General features: G+C 37.9%; 1 protein-coding gene across 2 annotated transcripts in view; it reads left to right on the forward strand.

Annotated features, from left to right (window-relative positions):
- LOC129740527 (serine/threonine-protein phosphatase 2A 56 kDa regulatory subunit epsilon isoform) overlaps nucleotides 1-20,631 on the forward strand; it is a 59,017-nt gene extending 38,386 nt beyond the window's left edge. For both annotated transcript variants that reach the window (XM_055732227.1, XM_055732226.1), the window contains exons 6-8: nucleotides 11,393-11,726; nucleotides 11,790-12,019; nucleotides 18,267-20,631. In XM_055732227.1, coding sequence (XP_055588202.1) covers nucleotides 11,393-11,726; nucleotides 11,790-12,019; nucleotides 18,267-18,642 — 940 coding nt within the window. In that variant the 3' untranslated portion in view covers nucleotides 18,643-20,631. The remainder of the gene's footprint in view (nucleotides 1-11,392; nucleotides 11,727-11,789; nucleotides 12,020-18,266) is intronic.
- Nucleotides 20,632-20,637: the final 6 nt, after the last annotated feature.

Here is a 20,637-nt window from a genome sequence, read left to right on the forward strand (position 1 = left end):
TTATGAACGACGAGACGTGCATTCTAGCTGACGCCAAGCAGATCTCTCACTTACTTACTTAATGATCCCGCGCCGATCCTCCGGTGCATAGGGCCGTGGTAGAAGACCTCCACTATTGACGATCCGGAGCCAGCGTCTTCACCTGGTCCCAGTCAAGATTCTCGTCGACAGTTCGGATATCAGCGGCTAGGCTTCGCCGCCACGAGTTTCTGGGCCTGCCTCTTCTTCGATGACCTTCTGGATTCCAGTCTAGCGCCTCTCTGCAAATCTCGTTTTCATCTTTTCGCAGCGTGTGCCCAATCCATCTCCACTTACGTTCCCGAATCTCAATTTCTAGCGCCCTTTGATGACACCGGCGATGTAGTTCCTCATTCGAGATCCAGTTGCCAGGCCACCAAGCGCGGATGATGTTCCGCAGGCAGCGATTCACAAAAACTTGCAGTTTTCGCGTCGTCACCGCATATGTGCACCAAGTTTCACACCCGTACAGCAATACGGATTTGACGTTTGAGTTGAAGATTCGGATCTTAGTTCGTAGAGAGATCTGACGTGACCGCCAGATGTTTCGGAGACTCGCAAACGCAAAACGGGCCTTTCTGATCCGGGTTTCGATGTCTTTCCTGGTACCACCATCAGACGTTATCTGGCTACAAAGATACTAGAAACACTCCACTTTCTCAACCTGTTGCCCAGCTACCATGAAACTGGAGGGATTTCCTGTGTTGATCTCCATCGACTTGGTCTTTCCGACATTGACTTTGAGACCTGCTGCCTTGGAACTTTCGGTGAGGTCGTCGAGTTTGCTCTGCATATCCGGTTGCGTTTGAGCGAGCAAAACAATATCGTCAGCCAAGTCAAGGTCGTTCAGATGCTCCATTGTTGAAGGATTCCACGGCAATCCTCGGTTCGGTGCACAGTCGATCGATCCAGTCAGAATCTCATCCATTACGATTAAAAAAAGTAGGGGTGATAAAATACATCCTTGTCTCACTCCAGCAGTTACCGGGATTGGTTCGGACAAGACACCGTCGTGCAAGACCTTGCACGAAAATGCCTCGTATTGTGCTTCGATGAGATGGACTAGTTTCTCTGGGACCCCTCATCGCCTTAGAGCCGCCCAGATGTTTTCATGGTTAAGTCGGTCGAATGCTTTTTCGAAATCAACGAACACCAGCAGAAGAGAGTCCTGGAATTCGTTGATTTGTTCCAGTATGATTCGTAGCGTTGTGATGTGGTCCACACATGATCGTCCGGATCGGAATCCAGCTTGTTGCCGTCGGAGTGTAGCGTCGATTTTCTCCTGGATCCTGTTCAGAATCACTTTGCAGAGTACTTTGAGGGTTGTACAGATCAACGTTATGCCTCGCCAGTTACCGCACTCTGTCAGGTCTCCTTTCTTCGGGACCTTTACGAGGATACCCTGCATCCAGTCGGCCGGGAATGTTGCAGTATCCCATATGTCAGCGAAAAGACGGTGCAACATTTGTGCTGACAGGGCAGGGTCGGCTTTCAGCATTTCAGCAGGGATGCAATCGATCCCAGGTGCTCTGTTGGATTTCATGTTTTTGATTGCCGCTTCTATTTCAGCCAGCCAGGGCGCTTCCGAGTTGACGCCATTTATGCGACTTACTGTTGGCGCTTCAAGCTGCGGGTTCTGTTGGCCATCGCTAAAGCAGATCTCTGGCCTGGTATTTTTCGTTATAAAGTCTTGCCTGAAATTGCAGGGAGAGATTTATTACAAAGAACTAGATATAACAGGTAATCTGTTGGTGCAGTAAAGTCAGTATTATCGATCAAATATATGCTTCAAGAATATGCCATCTGCTTCTATTTTACAGATTCCTCGAAGTTGTCCCTCGATGTTGGAGCGTTTGTTGAATTCGGCATTGTGCTTTCTGTGGAATGGTATGAGTCCTACAAAGTCGATTTTGTACCGAAGACTTAAGATTTGAGACACGAGACATAAAAGCTAAAACCTAAAGCTATAGGGTGTCTCATTATGTTTAAGCACTATTTAAAACGATCAGTATAAACACAATTTAGAAGCACATCAAAATTTTTTCACATTTATATTCTTTAAAGCTTTCTATTAAAGTGAATCAATGAAAAAAAAAAATAGATTCCAGTCAATCGTAGGCCAGTGATCGAATTCTTGATCGAAGACTGATCATAAGCTTCAGCACTGGCTGATTTGCGATGATTTTGACCACTTTTTTCAGTCTTTTGTAATGTTTTCGATGGAACCTACAGGTTTCACATGTTTTCTCAAATACGATTTGGTATCTGTCCAAAAAAATTGCCATCCCAAACAGGGTTATACTGGTCACCCAGAAGCGTTTTGTAATCAACCTTGCAATAGATTTCGTCGTCAATAATAACGCACTTCGATAACGCAGTTGATCATATAATTTACGAGCTCTTTTTTGCCGGAAGCAGCTTGTTATTGATCTTAAACTTGGACGGCGCTCAGGGGAGATCCCACTTTTTGGCCACATCCCGAATAGATGCAGTCTCCCTACTGGCGTAAACACACATGGCTGAATTTGGGAATACAGTGAGCGAAATAAGAATAGCATCACTATGTGTTTTGCTTGTTAAAAATAAATGATTGAAAGTTACGAAAATTTTCTTCCACAGTTTGTTCTGAATTGCTTAACGGATAAATCAAGCATAAGTTTACTTCTTTTGGGCGTAGCAATTGGCGTTGAGGACCAAAAATGTGAATAAAGGGTGCCAAATAAGAATAGCACCACTTGAGTTTTTCAACAAAAACAAGAATATTTTTAAAAATTTACTGTGTAAAAGTTAATAATAATGCTTCTACCAATTATTTGAATAGATAACTGCATTTTAAGGAGTTTTCCAGAACTCCAAAGGTTTTCAAAGGTATTAAAAGAGGGTTTTAAGAGATGCTCCTCTAGCGGTTGTATCAAAGTCGTGCTTGGACATAATAGGACATCCTATTTATATGTCTTCGAGACATGTGACGTAACACATAAGGCATGAGATGGGCTTGAGATATAGCTCAGTTGGCAAGTCAGTTGCTTCCTGAGCAGATGTCCGTGAGTTCGAGCCCAAGAGTAAACATCGAACACAGTTGTACCGGAAGTTTTTCAATAGCTTTCCGCCAACTGTAACGTTGATAAAGTCGCGAATGCCACAAAGATGGTAAAACGACTATAATCGAAACAAAAAAAAATAAGGCATGAGACACGGGACGTGAGATGTGAGAACTAGACTTAAGAAGTGAAATGTGAAGTATTATCACACAATCGAACGGATCTTCGGAAAAACTTCAGAATAACAGTTTTTTTAAACTTCTTCGGTTTGATAATTAAATAAAATAAAAAAAAATACTTCAAAACGAGAAAAAACTATATTCATATAAGAATCTCAACATCTCGGCATCAACTTTGCTGCACCTTCCAAAGCGCTCAAGATGTCACGTTTGCGCGTTCTTAATGGAAAATAAATAATAACAGTTTTATCGCAAACCAAAGCAACGCTTTGAAACTTCAGCATTATAGCACCCTAAAACAAGAGAAGGGAGGTATAAGGGATGGCTCCGTTTTTTTCATATCCCATTTCACATCACATCCATTTAAACGTCCAATCGATTAAAAAAATAACAAATCAACAATTGTACAAAAAAATGTCCCATGCCTCCCGTCTCAAGTATCAAGTTTCGATTCTTAGCTCTCAGATCAGGTATCAAGTGTCATGTCTCAGGTTTTAAATCTCCTACATCAGGTCTCAGGTCCAAAGTGTCAAATCCTAAGCAGGGTTCATCGAAAAAACGGTGTTACGCAATTTATTGCCAATAACTTAATAAATGTCCAAAAAGTTGACGCAGAAATTTTCCATATGGCACCAACGACCGGAGCGAGTTTTCGTTTAAGTTACTCTATATGTGCTGTCCAGCTTAATGTATCGCCGAAAAGTAGTCCTAGATATTCAAACTCGTTCACTCGTTCAATTACAGTGTTGCCTATACGGATTATTGGCAGCTGAGATATGCAGCTTAGACCGGATTACAGTCGAAGTTTAGCTGAAGGATTTCCAATCCATTCCACTATCTGGAGAGGATTGGCATTGCTGAACGATATTAAGGTGTCGTCGGGAATGAGCCGAACTTTGCCGTGCAGATTCAACAGGGGGAGATCGTTGATGAATACTAAGAACAACTGTGGGCCCAACTCGCTTTCCTGTGGTACTCCCATTGAAATGAATCTCTTCCTACATGAAGCTCCTTTTAAGCAAACAAATTATTGGCGAGCTGTTAAGTAGCTTTCGATTAGCCGAAGGGTTGTCCACGTAATCCATACCATTCCAATTTCTGTAACAGCAAGGCATGATTTATGGTAGTAAACGCTTTCTTCAGGTCCAAAAATAAGGCACCAGTATATCTATGGTTATCCAGATCATCGTACACGTGGCGTGGGCTTATGAAGTCAAATCTTGTTAAATATTCATTTATTCGAGTGACGAGTAGTTTTTCAATGACTTTGTTCAAGACAGAGAGCGTTGAGATTGGACGGTAGTTTGATACATTTGATCTATCACCTAACTTGAAGATAGGAGTTACGCGGGCTATAGAGGATAGACACCAGTTTCGATAGTTTCGCTGAATATGCCTGTCAGTATGTAGGAAAAAGTAAATTGATGGGTTTTCATTGTAGCTACGGAAATGTTATCAGGACTAGATGCTTTGTTGGTGTCAAGGTTACTGGATCTTTAATAGAACCACTGCAACAGATGCCGGTCTCAAGAACAAGAAGGGCGGATGTGAACGAAGAGTATTGAACCGTTGAATATCTCTAGTGCTGACGACATTTGAAGCCAATTGAGGCCCCACGTTGCAAAAGTACTCGTTGATACTGTTCTATACTTGAGCTGGATCGGTATGTACTTCATCGTTGAATATCTCTAGTGCTGACGACATTTGAAGCCAATTGAGGCCCCACGTTGCAAAAGTACTCGTTGATACTGTTCTATACTTGAGCTGGATCGGTATGTACTTCATCGCCAAACTTGAGCGAGATGAGGTTGTGGTATTTTGAATTACGACCCAGGGCTTGATTTAAGAATTTCCAGGATTGCTTCGGGATTGCCGTTTGCAGAAGTCGAAAGCAATAGGTCCGTTTGCAGTGACTTTCTAGTTTTAACAGCCTTTTAGAGACAAGTTTCAGAACAGCTTTTGAGTGTTCGTCCCTACGGTCCCGTTTACGGTGCTTGCAGATCTTGTCTTTAGTTGATATCAGTTTCCAAGTGTCGAAGGTCATCCAAGCTCAGTTCCTCTTTACCTTTGCTTTCATTGCTACTGTTTTCGTGGAGCGATTTCGAAAGTCATTATGTTAGTCAGCTATTAAAACGGTTTTTTTTTCATTTGCGGATAGATTTGGTGGGTGGGATGTTCCGCGAATTCCGTATTCAGCTGCTGGCGGTTGACGATGCTTTTACTCAGGGATTGGGCTTTTTATTGGAGCTGATTGACAGTGTAGTAACGATCATACTATGGTCGCTTGTATCCATGCAAATGGTTTCGTTCATGGTCGAGGCGATGATACTCTGAGAGCAGGTAACGTGGTCGAGCATATTCTCACTGGCCGGTTTTTAAAAACAGACATGTTGTGAGACTCCAGGATCCTCATGGACTCTTTGGCAATGTTATTAGACATGACTGGCACATTGGTATCTCCCAGGAGAATCTAGTCAAGACATTTGATATTGCTACATGCCATAAGACTTCCGACCGATTGCTACCTAAGAAGGTTTTCCTAAAACCTAATGTCCAAGCTTTGCTGCAGTCAATCATACGTTAATAAGCCATTGCGTTTTACAAACACCATCTCGATGTTATTTCATGTAGCGTCACTTTTACTCAATAGATCAATCCTTCGAAGTGGTTTCGGAATCGAGAAATTTTCAGTTGATCAGAATGTTATATCGTAGTCGAATTTTAAAAATGTTACTCAACCATAGTACTAAGCCAAGAAGTTGACTTGATGCATCGGTACTTCCTTTCCAAGCATAATTGTCCCATGTGAAGAAAAACTCACAGGTAACATATGACAATTTGGCGCGTTGGACAACTACCTACTCGTGTGGGTCGGTAGAAATATGGCCCATTTGTCCTTGCCCTAAGCTTTTCTGACTGACGGAAACCTTCTCACATCTTTCATCCGGAACTACATGTGCTTTTTACAATGGGCTTCCTAGCAATTTTTCCTCTGCCTTTCCGGTTATGGTTCCTCATTCGTGTTGTACCTACCTACCGTGTTGTTGGCTGCCCCAAAAATCCTAGTCGACCGGGAGCGCACGTGATGGCAGTTTCACGTTCCCTGCTGCTTCACATGTATGTAGCGTATGAACGTTATGGAAGAGATGCTTCAATCAGCAGCAGTAGCAGCTACGAAAGTGTTGTGCAGATGTAGGGATTTGTGTCCGATCGAAATCGTGAACCCACAAGGAATGTGATTACCTTTGCTTCTTGTGTAGGTCACTTTTTTTTGTATCCGATGCGAACTAACTGTATGGATCTGAAGCAAAAATGGTTGAACTTATATAACGGTTCATGAATAACCATTGTCCTTAGTTGTTTCGTCCAAAGGGTAATGGTAAATGTCGTGTGATCGTTCCTTCTTATTTAATTAATCTCTCCTGAGAACATTTCCAGAGCTTTTTATCAAAACCCACGAGATCGATGAGTCAGCTGCATGAATATTTGATTACACTCCGCACCATACCCCGATGTGATAGAACTTGCTCGTCTATTTGCATACACCCTGTAAGTTATCACTTCTGGTTTGCGACACATTCCAGTGTCACTCTCTTCTTTGAACCGAACGGTGGATGGTCCGATGATTTTATGAATCAAATTCTGTCGATGCCAGTTTCTCCATATCAATCTGAGTACAGCACACGACAGCTCCAACCGAAGAATGATGGGGCTCTTCTGCAAACCAATACCACCCGACTTTTATCAGACATTGCCATGTACTTGTGTTTACCTCATTTCTGTATGTATGTATGTGTGTCTAGTAAACACATGCGCACTTGCTGCTGGTTTTATTTGGTTTCGATAATGTTGATTCTCAACACTACCGAAACGTTCAAAAAGGGACCAACAAAAAGTTGTCCAAAGTTTTCGAGATATTTCGTGAAAATTGCTCTGAAACAGATTGTCAAACGCCCCAAACATTAGAACACAACAGCGACGATTCGGCGCTCATCCATTCTACTATATGGGCGACCGGAAAGGAGACAAATGACAAAAGTAACTCACCGTCTCATGAGTACTACTGACCTGAGTACTATCTACATTGTATACTAGAAACCTTACTAACCAAATTTTACTAAATATTTGCCCTGGAACAAATGAGAATGACATCATAGAAGAATAGGCACCATCGCCGCCGTGATAGAAACTCATGCTCTGCGCTCACACGGGGAGTGTTGAGTTTTTTTTTTGCCATCGACATCCTAGTGTCAACAATGGACATCGTCACAGTTTTTGCGAGTATACTAAGTAGATAAAGGACCGTTTTAAATTAGCGAAACGATTACTGAAAGCGATGTTAATTAGAGTATTTTTTCAGTGGTGTTAAATTATATGTTCCTATAATCGTTTTGTTTTGTGTATATTTAAATTTTTGTTTTGATTGTGAGTATGGCAATCAACGATATTGCAGATACTGCTGTTTGTGTGGGTGGCTGCTAAACTAGCATATCTTAACAGTCAAATATGAAGATGATACGCTTTTTGATATGTAATAATAGACTGAGTCTATTTTGGGTCATTTTTGAATTTCTCTAAAAAGCTTCGTTATAGTTAAAAACTCATCCATGATTCCGATTTTCCAAATCCGTTTTAGCAGTTTTTTTGGTCTTCTTTAGGTTCCGCTTGACAATAGCCCAGTATTTTTCAATTGGACAGAGCTTTGGCGTGTTGGGAGGGTTCTAATTCTTGTCCTTGGGAATCATCTGCACGTTGTTGGCGGCCTACCACCCCATGGCCTTTTTACCGTAATGGCAAGATGCCAAATCCGGCCAAAACAGTACGGAACAACCGTGTTTCTTCAGGAAAGGCAGCAGACGTTTATTCAAACACTCTTTCACGTAAATTTCTTGGTTGACAGTTCCGGAAGCTATGAAAATACTGCTTTTCAAGCCACAGGTACAGATGGCTTGCCAAACCAGATATTTCTACGCGAACTTTGACAGTTTCATGCGTGCTTGAAAATATCTGCTACCTTTCCCTCTTCCTTTTGCCGTATAAAACTCCTGTCCCGAAAGCTGCTTGTAGTCGGCTTTGACGTAGGTTTCGTCGTCCATTACCACGCAGTCAAACTTCGTCAGCATCGTCGTGTACAGCCTCCGGGATCGCGCTTTGGCCGTCGTATTTTGTTTATCATCGCGACCTTCTTGTAAGTCGATAGTCCGGCTCGTTTTTTGGCTCGATGCACGGTTGTAGACGATACATCCAGCTTATTTGCGGCATCTCGGAGAGAGAGGATAGGGTTTCGCTTGAAACTACCGGCAACTCTCTTTGTCGTCTCAGCGGCTTCCGGTTTTCGATTTCCCCCCGATCCAGACTTCCTGGCTGTCGACAAACGTTCCCCAAACACTTTAATTAGATTTGTAACGGTTGATTTGGCAACTTATAGCGATTTTGCCAGCTTTGCGTGAGAGTAGCTCGGATTTTCGCGATGCGCGAGCAAAATTTTGGTACGCTGCTCTTCTTCCTTGGACGGAATTTTGACAACTGAAGAGTGAATTCCAAAATCAAAATAGGAGCAACATTCTACACACACACCTTCAAAATGAGGGATGTTCAAGTTTTTTAAATGCAAAATACGTCAAGTTTATATTGACCAAATTTTGACCATATCACCCTTTAGATACATGACATTTTCTGACTTTTCCCAAAATGAGAAGCTTTACATTTTTTTTAGATGTTTATAAAAGGGCTACCAGAGTCACCCAGCGAAAAAAAGGACAATTAGTCGGTAAGGGTCATATAGACCCGGATAATTGTTTTGGTTATAAAATCAATACTACTGAGCCGATTTTTATAAACTGTACCATTTTGAAATCATCCAAATGTCTGCTGTCAGTTGCTTTTTGAAAAAAATTAGTTTTGATTTTCGTGGTCTTCTCCTTGAAGCTAAAAAGTCCTTAAACAATGGGTGTTTTGCATCAAAGATAACTCATTTAGTTGAAGTCGTATTGAAAAAATTTTAATTGATATGAAACAGGGTGGCCAGCGAACCGGGAAAACCGGGAAAAACCGGGAATTGAAAACGGGACCGGGAAAACCGGGAAAAAACCGGGAATTTCAAATTAAAACCGGGAAAAATCTTTATGGATCATTTTTCCCTTATATAAACCAATTGAATTCTAAAGTTAAATCATATTATCAATTTTTTCTCAAAAGCGATATAAAATTGGGATCCAAATTCCATGAAGAAAATGTAGACAAAAGTCGATCATTTCTTGAAAAATCGAGATTTTTCAGGTCAGCACATACCTTTTAGTGCTCTGAAGTGTTCGAGTTCCAAAATAATTGAGTTTTTTTTTTGTTAATTTACTCATTTTTGACATTTACAAATTTTTGAAAAGCCTCAAAAGCGCGAAAAACTTATCTCTCTTATGTTCGAAAAATTTGTTTTTCACAAATAAATTCAATTTTTATAAGATATATTCATAAGATTATGCGGGGAAAAGGCGAGAAAACAGAAATTTTCGAAATGAGTGGCCACCATGTTACATGGTTCTTTGATAAAATACTCAAAAAGTAGAACGAGATACAAAATGTTTATGTGATTCCATTTAACATTTTGCGCTTTTATTGGTTATCGCATTCTTTATTGATTAAAATTTAAAAAATAAAGATCGTAAAATTTATGAGCTGTTAATCACAATAGGATATGATCATAATAAAAAAGTGAATTTGAAAAGCAGATACAATCCTTAGAATAATTTTCAAAATTTGTGTTAGAACTTCAAATTTGAAGTTTGAATTACGATATTCAAATTTTCTGGTTGGATGGCAAATTCAGACTCAGAGTTTCCAGAGTCAAGCTCTTAGAAATCAGCCTCAAGCTCACTCAGTATTTAATACGAGAAAAAAAATCAAAATTTTAGAATAATAGGAGGAATAGAATTTAGCGGATTCTGTTCTCAAAATTGCAGAGAAAAAATTAAATTCCATTATCAATCAGTACTAATTAGTTAAAATTTAAATCATGAATCAAACTTAAAATTGTTTAATTTGATTTTATAGATCCGTATGTCACCCAAAATTCATCGTTGATGATTATATTTCAAATTTTATAAATCAGAAACCAGAGCTCAATAGTCAAATTCTGTGTGCGATGAAGTAATTCTTAATTGGAACATCATCGTTTTAATTAAATCAAAAAGTGTTGAATAAATAAGTAGATCGAGATATGAAGAATCGATTGGTATTTATACTTAACAAAAAAATGGTCATCCCTCTGATTCTAAGGGCCCCAATATTTTTTTTCATCCTTTATTTAAACTTTTTTCTGAAAATAATCCAAAAAAAATAATCATCGTTATCAGAAAGTTCTTACTTTAAAATTGAAAAAAGGCTGGGAAAATCATAAAATTTCGATCGAAAAACCGGGAAAAAAACCGGGAATTTGAAAGTGGAAACTCGCTGGCCACCCTGTATGAAATCATATAGATTGAGGGCTTTTATTGAAACAATATAAGTGGTTGGTTTTTCAGGCCACAGCTGGTTATTGTAAAAGTTCCTAGAAAATTATTATCAATGATTTTTAAACTATATTTTCATGAGTATCGTGGAATTTCGATGAAAAAAATTGCCGTTCTGTCCAATTACATTCAATTCAAACCGATAGTGATGAATTAATAATGAAGAGACTTTTAGGGTGACCAATTCTAGTATTAAATCAAAGAATTTCAACATATTGAGGACCAAATCTGAGGTGTATCGACTTCTACTTTACGCCTTTTGTTACCCTGAGCATATCTACTTTGAAATGTTAAATTTAATTTTTAAATAATATTATAAGAAATCAAATACGACACTTCAATTAACTTAAGATTTGTTGAACTTCTACTGGTTCTGTAGGTTTTATGAACTTTTGGCTGAAATTTGAAAATATAAAATAATCTGTTGGGGTTTGCTTCAATTGACGGTTGTGCCAAACCGATCTTCGTAATGATTAATCATGCGTAATTGTCTCGTATGTTTGGAAAACGTGTCGCTATTGAGCCTACCAGATAATCTTAGAATAACAGTCCATGAAGGTTTCGAATAGGTTTCAACACCCAAACTCCCCCAAACCGCGGCTAAATATGACCAAACGTAACACGTCCGTCTGCTTTCTTCTATCCCTAGTATAATCAACGGCTTCGCGCTGCCGCTGAAGGCCGAACACAAGCAGTTCCTGGTGAAGGTGCTGTTGCCGTTGCACAAGGTGAAGGTGTTATCGCTGTACCATGCCCAGCTCGCGTACTGCGTGGTCCAGTTCCTGGAGAAAGACGCCTCGCTGACGGAGCCGGTGGTGCGCGGGCTGCTCAAATTCTGGCCAAAGACCTGCTCCCAGAAGGAGGTGATGTTCCTCGGCGAAATTGAGGAAATACTAGACGTGATCGAACCACCCCAGTTCGTCAAAATCCAGGAACCCTTGTTCCGGCAGATCGCCAAATGCGTGTCGAGTCCACACTTCCAGGTAAGATTTACGAAATGCTCATATTCCGAATGCATTGAAATAATTCGTCATTAATCGCTTCAGGTCGCTGAACGGGCGCTCTACTTTTGGAACAATGAGTACGCGATGTCACTGATAGAGGATAACAATGCCGTCATCATGCCGATCATGTTCCCGGCACTCTACCGAATCAGCAAGGAACACTGGAATCAGACGATCGTGGCCCTGGTCTACAATGTTTTGAAAACGTTCATGGAGATGAACTCGAAGTTATTTGACGAGCTGACCGCCAGTTACAAGGCGGAACGGCAGAAGTGAGTGATTTTTCTTTATATCCGTTTACCCTTATACTATACTATATTATTGTTGGGTTCGATTGATAGCTTTCGAGCTACATGGGTGGGTAACTGATTGCGTAGATAAGTTCTTCTGTATATTTTGTTGGGACTTTATACTTACATAGAGGCAAACTAAGAATTTATAGATACTATCATACAATAAAAAAAACGCATGGCAATCCCAGTCATCTATTTTGGTTTTTGCGGTGTGAACGATCAATAACGCTCCAAACATGTGTTCATTCGCCTTCATCTACACTCATACGTTGATATTATCAAATGGTTGATTACTAGAGTGCCCCAAATGACCCGACTTTTGAAAAAGTTATGCGCTGCAGTCTAAAATTGATCCTTGGCCTAGTACAAGATCTTATGCCAAATTTGGGCGAGATCGGATCACGGGAAGGGGTCGCTCAACGAGCCTGAAGTTTGTATGGGATTCTGAGACATTTTGTTCGGGAGAAACATGAAAAACCTGTTTTTCATCAATAACTTTGGTCCCCTTCGACGGATTTCTTTCAAAAACAGGTTTTTTTAAAGCTTAATTTAGGGCAGTCTATTGATTACTGATCGTACCTACCGCATCCTGAAATGGTACCTACACCTGAAATGTTAAACCAATTTGAACTCACGGATGTCTGTAAACCCTTGATAGAGTTTGCAGTTTTCATATAGGTATCTAGGAAGAAAAACAAATTTTCTAGATCGTCTACACAGTTCGATACAAATCTGAGATTCTACCATGCCCCTCGGATTGAGTTTGAGTTTTTTTCTTGTTTTTTTCATGTGGGGATTGAACGCTCAAGCTCGAGACGGATATATCTTGAGCTTCTTGCATTTTTCTTCTGTGCGATAACTCCTTTGCTATTTTGTTCATCTCTGCCGAACACCCTACATCGATTTAACATTTAACATTTACATTTTTTTCACATTTCGTCTGATTACATGAAAGTCTACATTAAAGATTAATTCTCAGTTTAACGGGAACATCACCACAAATGTAATTCACTGAAATGTATAATTTTCTATCGCGGTAATCAGATTTCTCAGTGGTGGCGAAGCTTTTTTTTTATATTTCACATCACTCTCTGGAGCCACCACTTGACTCCGAGGGAATCAAAACGGAATTTCCGAATTCCATAACTCAATCATCAGACATGCTTCTATATCAACTGTTTTCCATTATGCGTATCGCAATTCTAAGTTTTTAAGCTTTTTTCTCAGTTTGATTTTTACGGTGTTTGAATCATATAAAAAAAATAATGGTGTAGAAAAACTGGTTTCATTCAGGTATCTAACCAGAGTATATAGCGATCCGTTTCCTTTAATTCTTTAAAGTAAACTTTGAGCGAAACCTCTGTTTTCGCTTGTTAAAAGATGAATTAACTATTGACTGACTGTTGTCAAAATTTTCATCTTTTCATCAAATTTTTTAACGAATAGTTCAAGCATAATTTAAATTTTTCGGTGAACTTACCAACTTGTGTTGAGCTTCAATAATATTTAAAAAAAACAAGGGTTCGAACTAAAAAAACACCTCTTATGCTCCTACGAACTATTTCAATAGATAATTGCATTTTCAAGCAAATTCTAGGATTCTAACAAAATTTGAATTTTTTTTTTTACGAATTTTTTCTTCAACACTCACGAATTTGATATTATGAGCTGTTAATCCTATATCAACTGTTTTTTTATTCATTGACATGACGTGATTTTGTTCGGAACTTCCGGCAAACTTCTTCAAGGCTCATCATACTCCCAGATTCTACCATGGAAATTAGAATATTTCCAGACATTTCTAGATTGACATACCTTATGTTCTAATAATTCAAAGTTTATTGTCTTGTTTGAAAATTTTGCAAACATGATTCGAAGTGTGTGTGTTTGTGTAAACAACAATTTTACTATTTTTCGGTAATATCTTGGACGTTTTTTGTAAAATTTCAATTCTCTCTCTGGAGCCACCACTTGACTCCGAGAGAATAAAAAAAAACGAATGCCATGAAAAACTATCAGACATGCTGTCTTAATTAATTATTTTCCACATTGCGAATCGAATACTTAACTTTCTGATGGTCTTATCACAGTTTGATTTTTTAAAAAGTATCCAAATCAAATAATGAAGAATAATTGTGTATAGAAACGTATTAAACGATTGATTTTTTTAAAAGTGTCCAAGCCAAATAATGAAGAATAATTGTGTATAGAAACGTATTTCATTTTGGGTATCTTATTAAAGTTTGAAGCAATCCGTTTCCTAAACTTCACTAAACACTGAGCGCAACTAAAAAAACCCGTTGTTTTCGCTTGTTAAAAGATAAGTTGGTAATTGACGGACTGATGTCAAAATTTTCATGTGTAATTGGTTTCAAACTGTTTAACGTTATACTTCTATTTTTTTTCGGTGAACCTACTTGTGATGACCCTCAAAAATTTCGCAATCGCAGACTTTTATGGAACATGTTAATCTAACAATTCAAACATGTTAATCTAATCTGACAATCCATAAGAAGTGTATTCGAAAAAATGCAACACTTTGTTTTGTAAATATCTTTTGATTGCATGGATGGAAATTGATGAAATTTTCAGTGAAACTACCTAGTAATGTAATGTGTACGTGTTTGGTGACAATCTTTCTAGTGATTCTTGAGATAGCGTCCAATACTGAAGTTGATTGACAAAAAATTGTTGGGCAGGATATAGAGAAATCCAGAAAAATCAATGTGGCAGACCTAAAAACAGCTGGAAGTCAACTATTCGGCCAAAGTTCACATGGTACCTAAATCGTTAAGAAAGTCCTAGAGCATAGGTAGGCAACCTGTGGCTCGCGAGCCGCATGCGGCTCTTCGGACATAAAGCTGTGGCTCTTTGGCTCACTGCTCAAATATTAAAAGTTCTTTATATAAAATTTAAAAAAAAAATGCTTTATAGATAATTGAATCTTGTATCCTGGAACACGGATTTTTATAGGTCCAGAAGAATAGCTTTTAAGATTGCATCCGTTTTAGGAACAAGCAGAAATGACCGAATGGCAAAATTGGATTCTGTTGAAGTCTAATTTTACAATTTTTTTGCTTTTCACTGTTTCAAGCATCAGTATAGAGATCAGAATTTAATTTATCATTAATATTAAATTCAAACAATAACTGTTTTTGTAAACTACAAAAACTAAAATAAACCTATTTATTTCCAAAACGCTTGTTTAAACATTTTTTTATCAATCGATCACAAAAGTTTAGCTGTTGCTAACAGGATAATCAAAGTATTTTTTACGGAAAAGTAGTGCTTAAATAGTTTCTGTTTTATTATTAAACAAAGTAAACCTCATTAAGTTTAAAGATTGCCCTGTTTTAACCGGGTTCGCCCGAATTTTCGTAAGAAATTGGGAAATGCCCAATCTTTTCCGGTTGCCTGGATATCGAGGTAATACTACGCCTAGTTTTCTCCCGGATTATTAATCATTTTTGGTAAATTCCAAATCTTGAACTTGTTTAAACAAAATTAATTCGCACGTTTTTTTAAGAATTTTGAGACATTACATTACATACATTTTTATGGCAAATATCCAGATTTTGACTGAATTTGCCCGGTTATTTCCCGGTTATGAGTTTAAAATTTAGAAACTCAATATCCGGATTTGCCCAGCTTGGATACGTACAAAAATAAACTACAAAGCTTACTCATGACATAAAGAATAAAAAAGTAAATAGGTACATGAAATTCAAATTAAAAATTCCAAAAAAGTTTATGATCTATTCAAATTTAATAAGCTTTGAGAATAAATGAAAATTTTAATTCTTAAAATCTATTTGAAAACTTAATCACAGGCTAAATGCTTGTACTAAATATGTTGATCTTTACCCCCCTATCCATTTTTTTATAATTCAATTGTACGTATTTAAAAAAATAAACCTTTGAGTCTTTGAACACATTTAAAATTTTAAGTCTGATGCCTGTAGCCAAGATTTGCTAAAAGCTTTCAAATTTTGAACAAAATATTTTTCCATTTTTGATTTAGAGTTTATCACTGCTGATTTATTTATATTATTTTTATTTCGATCTTTTAAAAGTAGGTATCCTAGAACTGATATTGCCAGTTAAAATTGGCTGTTTCTTTATTATTTATAACGAATTTTCAATGTAAGGTACGAAATCAGATTTTTACTGGTCAAAGCACAGATTTTTTGAAGTTATTTAAGCTTTAGAAAGCATTGAAAATAATCTACAATGTATTGAACTTCATTCTTTATTCAATTGGACGCAGAATACTGAAGAATAACATATGACATAATATGAGATTTTTGAAACTTTCCAGATTCCGAAAATTCTGAAGACTCGTTCGCTTTACGTCCTGAATTTTTAAAGTTCAAAATTTGTTATGAGCAGCGAGTTGTGATCAAAATATTTCAGCTACAAAACTTCAGTTGAATTTAGCCTCATACTACTGGATTTGTGAAAGGATTAGCTAAAACAGGGGAAATGTCATAAAAACCTTGATAATTTTAAGTTATTTTTTTCCTTTACTGTGTTATTTGTAAAGCTTTTCTTTGCCGAAGAAATTATAAATACTCTTATGTTAATATGTTCAAATCATTTACTTTAACATTTTCCAAAGTATTGATTTAAGCTTGATATGAACTTTAAATTTTCTTGTTAGAAGAGTTTGCTATTTAGAGGAGAATCCATGTTCTTATTGGTTATTATAAAAACATTTAAAACAAATGTCCAGGATTTAGAAAAAAAAAACTCTAATGGTGTTAACATAGTTTTTGTGAAACTCATGTTTCCTGATCATTCATATATTTTGTGTTTTTTTGTATTATAAAAAAACAATTAATCTTGAATGTGGCTCTTTCAAATCATGAAATTTCGAAAATTTGAAGTTTTTGGCTCTTCCGACTCAAAAGGTTGCCGACCACTGTCCTAGAGGACCCAGTAGTGAGCTAAAGTTTGAATAAAAATGAAGATTATTGATTCCATGAAGTGAGAGATTGTTAGAGGTTTTTTCAAGCTAAATCAAAAATATGAATAGAGGAAGTAATAAAATAGTCAAATTTTTCTGACTGGTTCGTCTAGCTGACTTACATATAAATAGGCCTGGCTTCATTTATACAAGGTAGAAAAGCTGTCAACCGGTAAAATAAACAAAATACGGTGGTCAAATCGTGCGCAAAATATTTGGACTGCTTGTGAGGAGATATTTTGAAAAAAAAATGTAATGGACAGCAAAACGAACTTTTTGTTGACAAGTCGCGCCTGAATTTCCCGGATATAAACAAGGAGAAAAAATTGAAAAATTCAAAGTCTAGTACTTGATGAGGCTAATGATCTGTTGAATCTGCAAATTACTCAGTGTTTCGTGCCATAACGCAAAAACGGTGGTCGAGTGATAAAAAGTCAAATATGAAGGTTTTGTGCTGAAGGAAGACAATCGGCTAAATTTGTTATAACTTCGACCAAACTCAAAATTTTGAGTAATTTTGAAGGTTAAGCTTCAGGAAACAGCAAATGTAAACGAAAATACCCTTGATTAGAATTTTTTTTCATTGGACGCTATCTCAAAAACCACTTGACAGAACATCACAAAAATTTGCATATGTAGACATTACTTCACAGGGTAATTTCACTGAAAGTTTCATCAATTTTACTTTCATGCATTTAAAAGTTATTCACAAACCAAAGTGTTGCACTTTTTTCGAATACACTCCTTAATGGCAACTGTTTGATAAGCAGTTATCAAAAGTTACATTTAAGGGATCCATGAAAACATGAAAAAACTTCAAAATGATCCTATTTTTAGAAAAAATTACCATTTCGGTATCGTACATGAAAGGTATCGAAAAATACGTAGGATGCAAAATCTGCATCTTTCTTAAACGCGTTCCTTTTTTTCGAAGGAAAAGTCCACAGTTAAAAAATTGCCCAGGCATTCTTTTAGTCACCATCTCGCGATCCATGCCTTTTATACTAAACCCGTTCATTACAATATTGCTACCAAGGGTAAAGGAAACGTTTGCAAATTATCAGTTCGTAAGCCAATTTCAGACTTTCTACATTTACATTAAATGCAATCTCAAAGCCCACCCCAGTAATTTATGTACTCCGATAAAGTTGAATCTAACAAGCTCCGTATTTCCACTAATGTGCATTTCCTTTCGTTTTCTCATCCACAATTCGCCTTATCCGAAACATTATTGGCAAAATTCCGATTTGACACGTACAGGGAAAAGAAACGCGAACGGGAACGGGAAGAGTTGTGGAAACGATTGCATGAGCTCGAAAGCTCCCACCGACCGGACGGTACCGGGGAGTCTGCTGGTGGCCTGGTGAACGATGGCGGCGCTCCCGGCACCGGTGGGGGTCAACTGCATGCTGGTTCCGGTGGTTCGCAATTGAATCCCAACGCGCTATCATCCGCCACATCCACATCGTCGTCCTCGTCACCATCGTCCGTTACTTCCGCTAGCAACCTAGTCGGTGCCGGTGGGGCAGCCAGTTCGCAACCACCGCCCCCGGGATCGAACAACAGTCAGCAAGCAGGTTCCGCAGCATCCTCCGCTACGACCCCCAATGCCGCCACCGGAGCGCCATTAAAGTGATGTACTGAGTAATATTATTTTTAAAATTACCCATTGGTTCCGCTATCATGAAATGTCCCCCAAAACTACCAACCAACCAACTATCTCCTTTCCATCATAACCATCATCCACCAGCAACAACCTGCGAAGCCCCTTCCTTCCCTAGCGTTGTTTTGCGCCGGTCTGCTGATCGAAAAACCATCAATTCAATCATCCCCTCTTCTCCGGCTCATCCACTCGCGAATAAAAAAAATACATTCAAACACTTCAAGAGAAGCAGAACAAATCGCAGACATCATGCTCAGCTGGCCAAGGAACACACACACGCCTGTTAGTAAGGATCATAATCTTTTTCTGAATAAATGCCAACGCATTCAGCAACATGATGAGAGAAAAAACCTCCATTTGGTTTTTGTTTTTCGTTTCGGTGTTGGAACGTGGCGGTGGCTCCAGAGGGTCCTTCCTAAAGCAAGGAAACGAAACCAGAAAACGCGGAAATATTCCGCAAAGTCGCGTCATCATGGCCATCCCTCTAGCAAAAGAAAAAAAAGTAAATGTTATGATTTAAACAAAAAGTAAATAAAGAAAAATTATAAACCAATATCCGATTGTTCGCTGAACGAAACAATATAAGTAACAGAACAAAACAATCCTTTTTATATAGAGACACGTGAGCGAATGACTAGGCAAACAAAGAAAACAAAACATACAAACGATACAAAACGTGGAATGGGTAATAACAAGTATCAAATTAATATACAAAAAGAAACTTACCTGCTGCTATTATTATCAAGAGACAAATATGGGGGAGAGAAGTTTTTTAACGACAAGACAATGCACCCACACCGCGCACGTACATACATACACACACTAACACCTCATGCATGCATATATTCTACGAATTACAACAAACAACTGTCAAGTTACAATTGAAAAAAGGATGAACGAACACCCAGTAGCCGGAAAAAAGACGGACAGAACACAAGCCCGGCAACGCACACCCTTCTCTCGATGAATAATTTTCGACTATTTTTTTCATTTTCAATTTAAGGATTCTCCTTGGCTGCACTGAGTAATAGTTACTTGTATTTCGATGTCCTGAATCTATCCGCAGGAAGATTTTCAAATGATGTTGATAGATTTCCATTGGAAAATTCTGTATCGAATCAAAGTTCCGCAATGATGGTGCTTTCGATTTCCATCGATTGAGTTGAATGCTTGATTTTAATAATTCAAACCGAGGACTCCAGATAGTGAAGATATTAGTTTTGATTGATAATTTTTCAATATTACCCGGAAGCGATGAATGAAGAAATACGTTCTCGAAAAACAACATCTGAAATTGTATTTTCGATAACAAAAACAATAACGTAACAGTTTACCTTTCTCAGTCTTTGGAACTTACTTTTCCGAAAGATCAAAATCAGTGTGTTAGCAAAACAGAAATTTTGAAGACATTTTTAAACATTACATTTTTCATCTCTAGTTCTTCTTTAGGAAGGCTCAAGGAAGGCTTCAAAGTGGTTCCTTAAACCAGGAGTATACATGAGGGGAAAAATTCTTTACTGTTTCCTATGATTCCAATCGAAACTGGATCCTTTTTCGGCATGAATTTTTGAACTATTTTTTTAATCCATTTTGAACTCGGTACAATTACGAAATTATGGCCCGAGTCAACATCTAAAACATTCGGTGTTCTTAATTTGTCGAAATCTTTTTTTTTTTTCAAGTAGCTCAATTGAAATTTTAGCGAGGTTACCCCTTTTTTTTTCAGACACTGATTAGGATGACAGGGTTCCAGTCTGATAGAAACGGCAAAACAGTGGAAAATTACTGCAAAATATCCGTGTCTTTCTTTTTGAAAATACAAATTATGTCTTTTGCCAACTTTCGAAGCAAGTGGAAGAATAAAATATGCAGAAATGATAAGTGAATCTTAATTTTGAAGATTATGCTGATGGTTTCATTTTTGCATAATAACCAATTTTCGCTGATCATAACATACACAAAAATTGA

Source organism: Uranotaenia lowii, chromosome 1 (assembly GCF_029784155.1).
Source record: "Uranotaenia lowii strain MFRU-FL chromosome 1, ASM2978415v1, whole genome shotgun sequence".
In the NCBI taxonomy this organism is placed as follows: Eukaryota; Metazoa; Arthropoda; class Insecta; order Diptera; family Culicidae; genus Uranotaenia; species Uranotaenia lowii.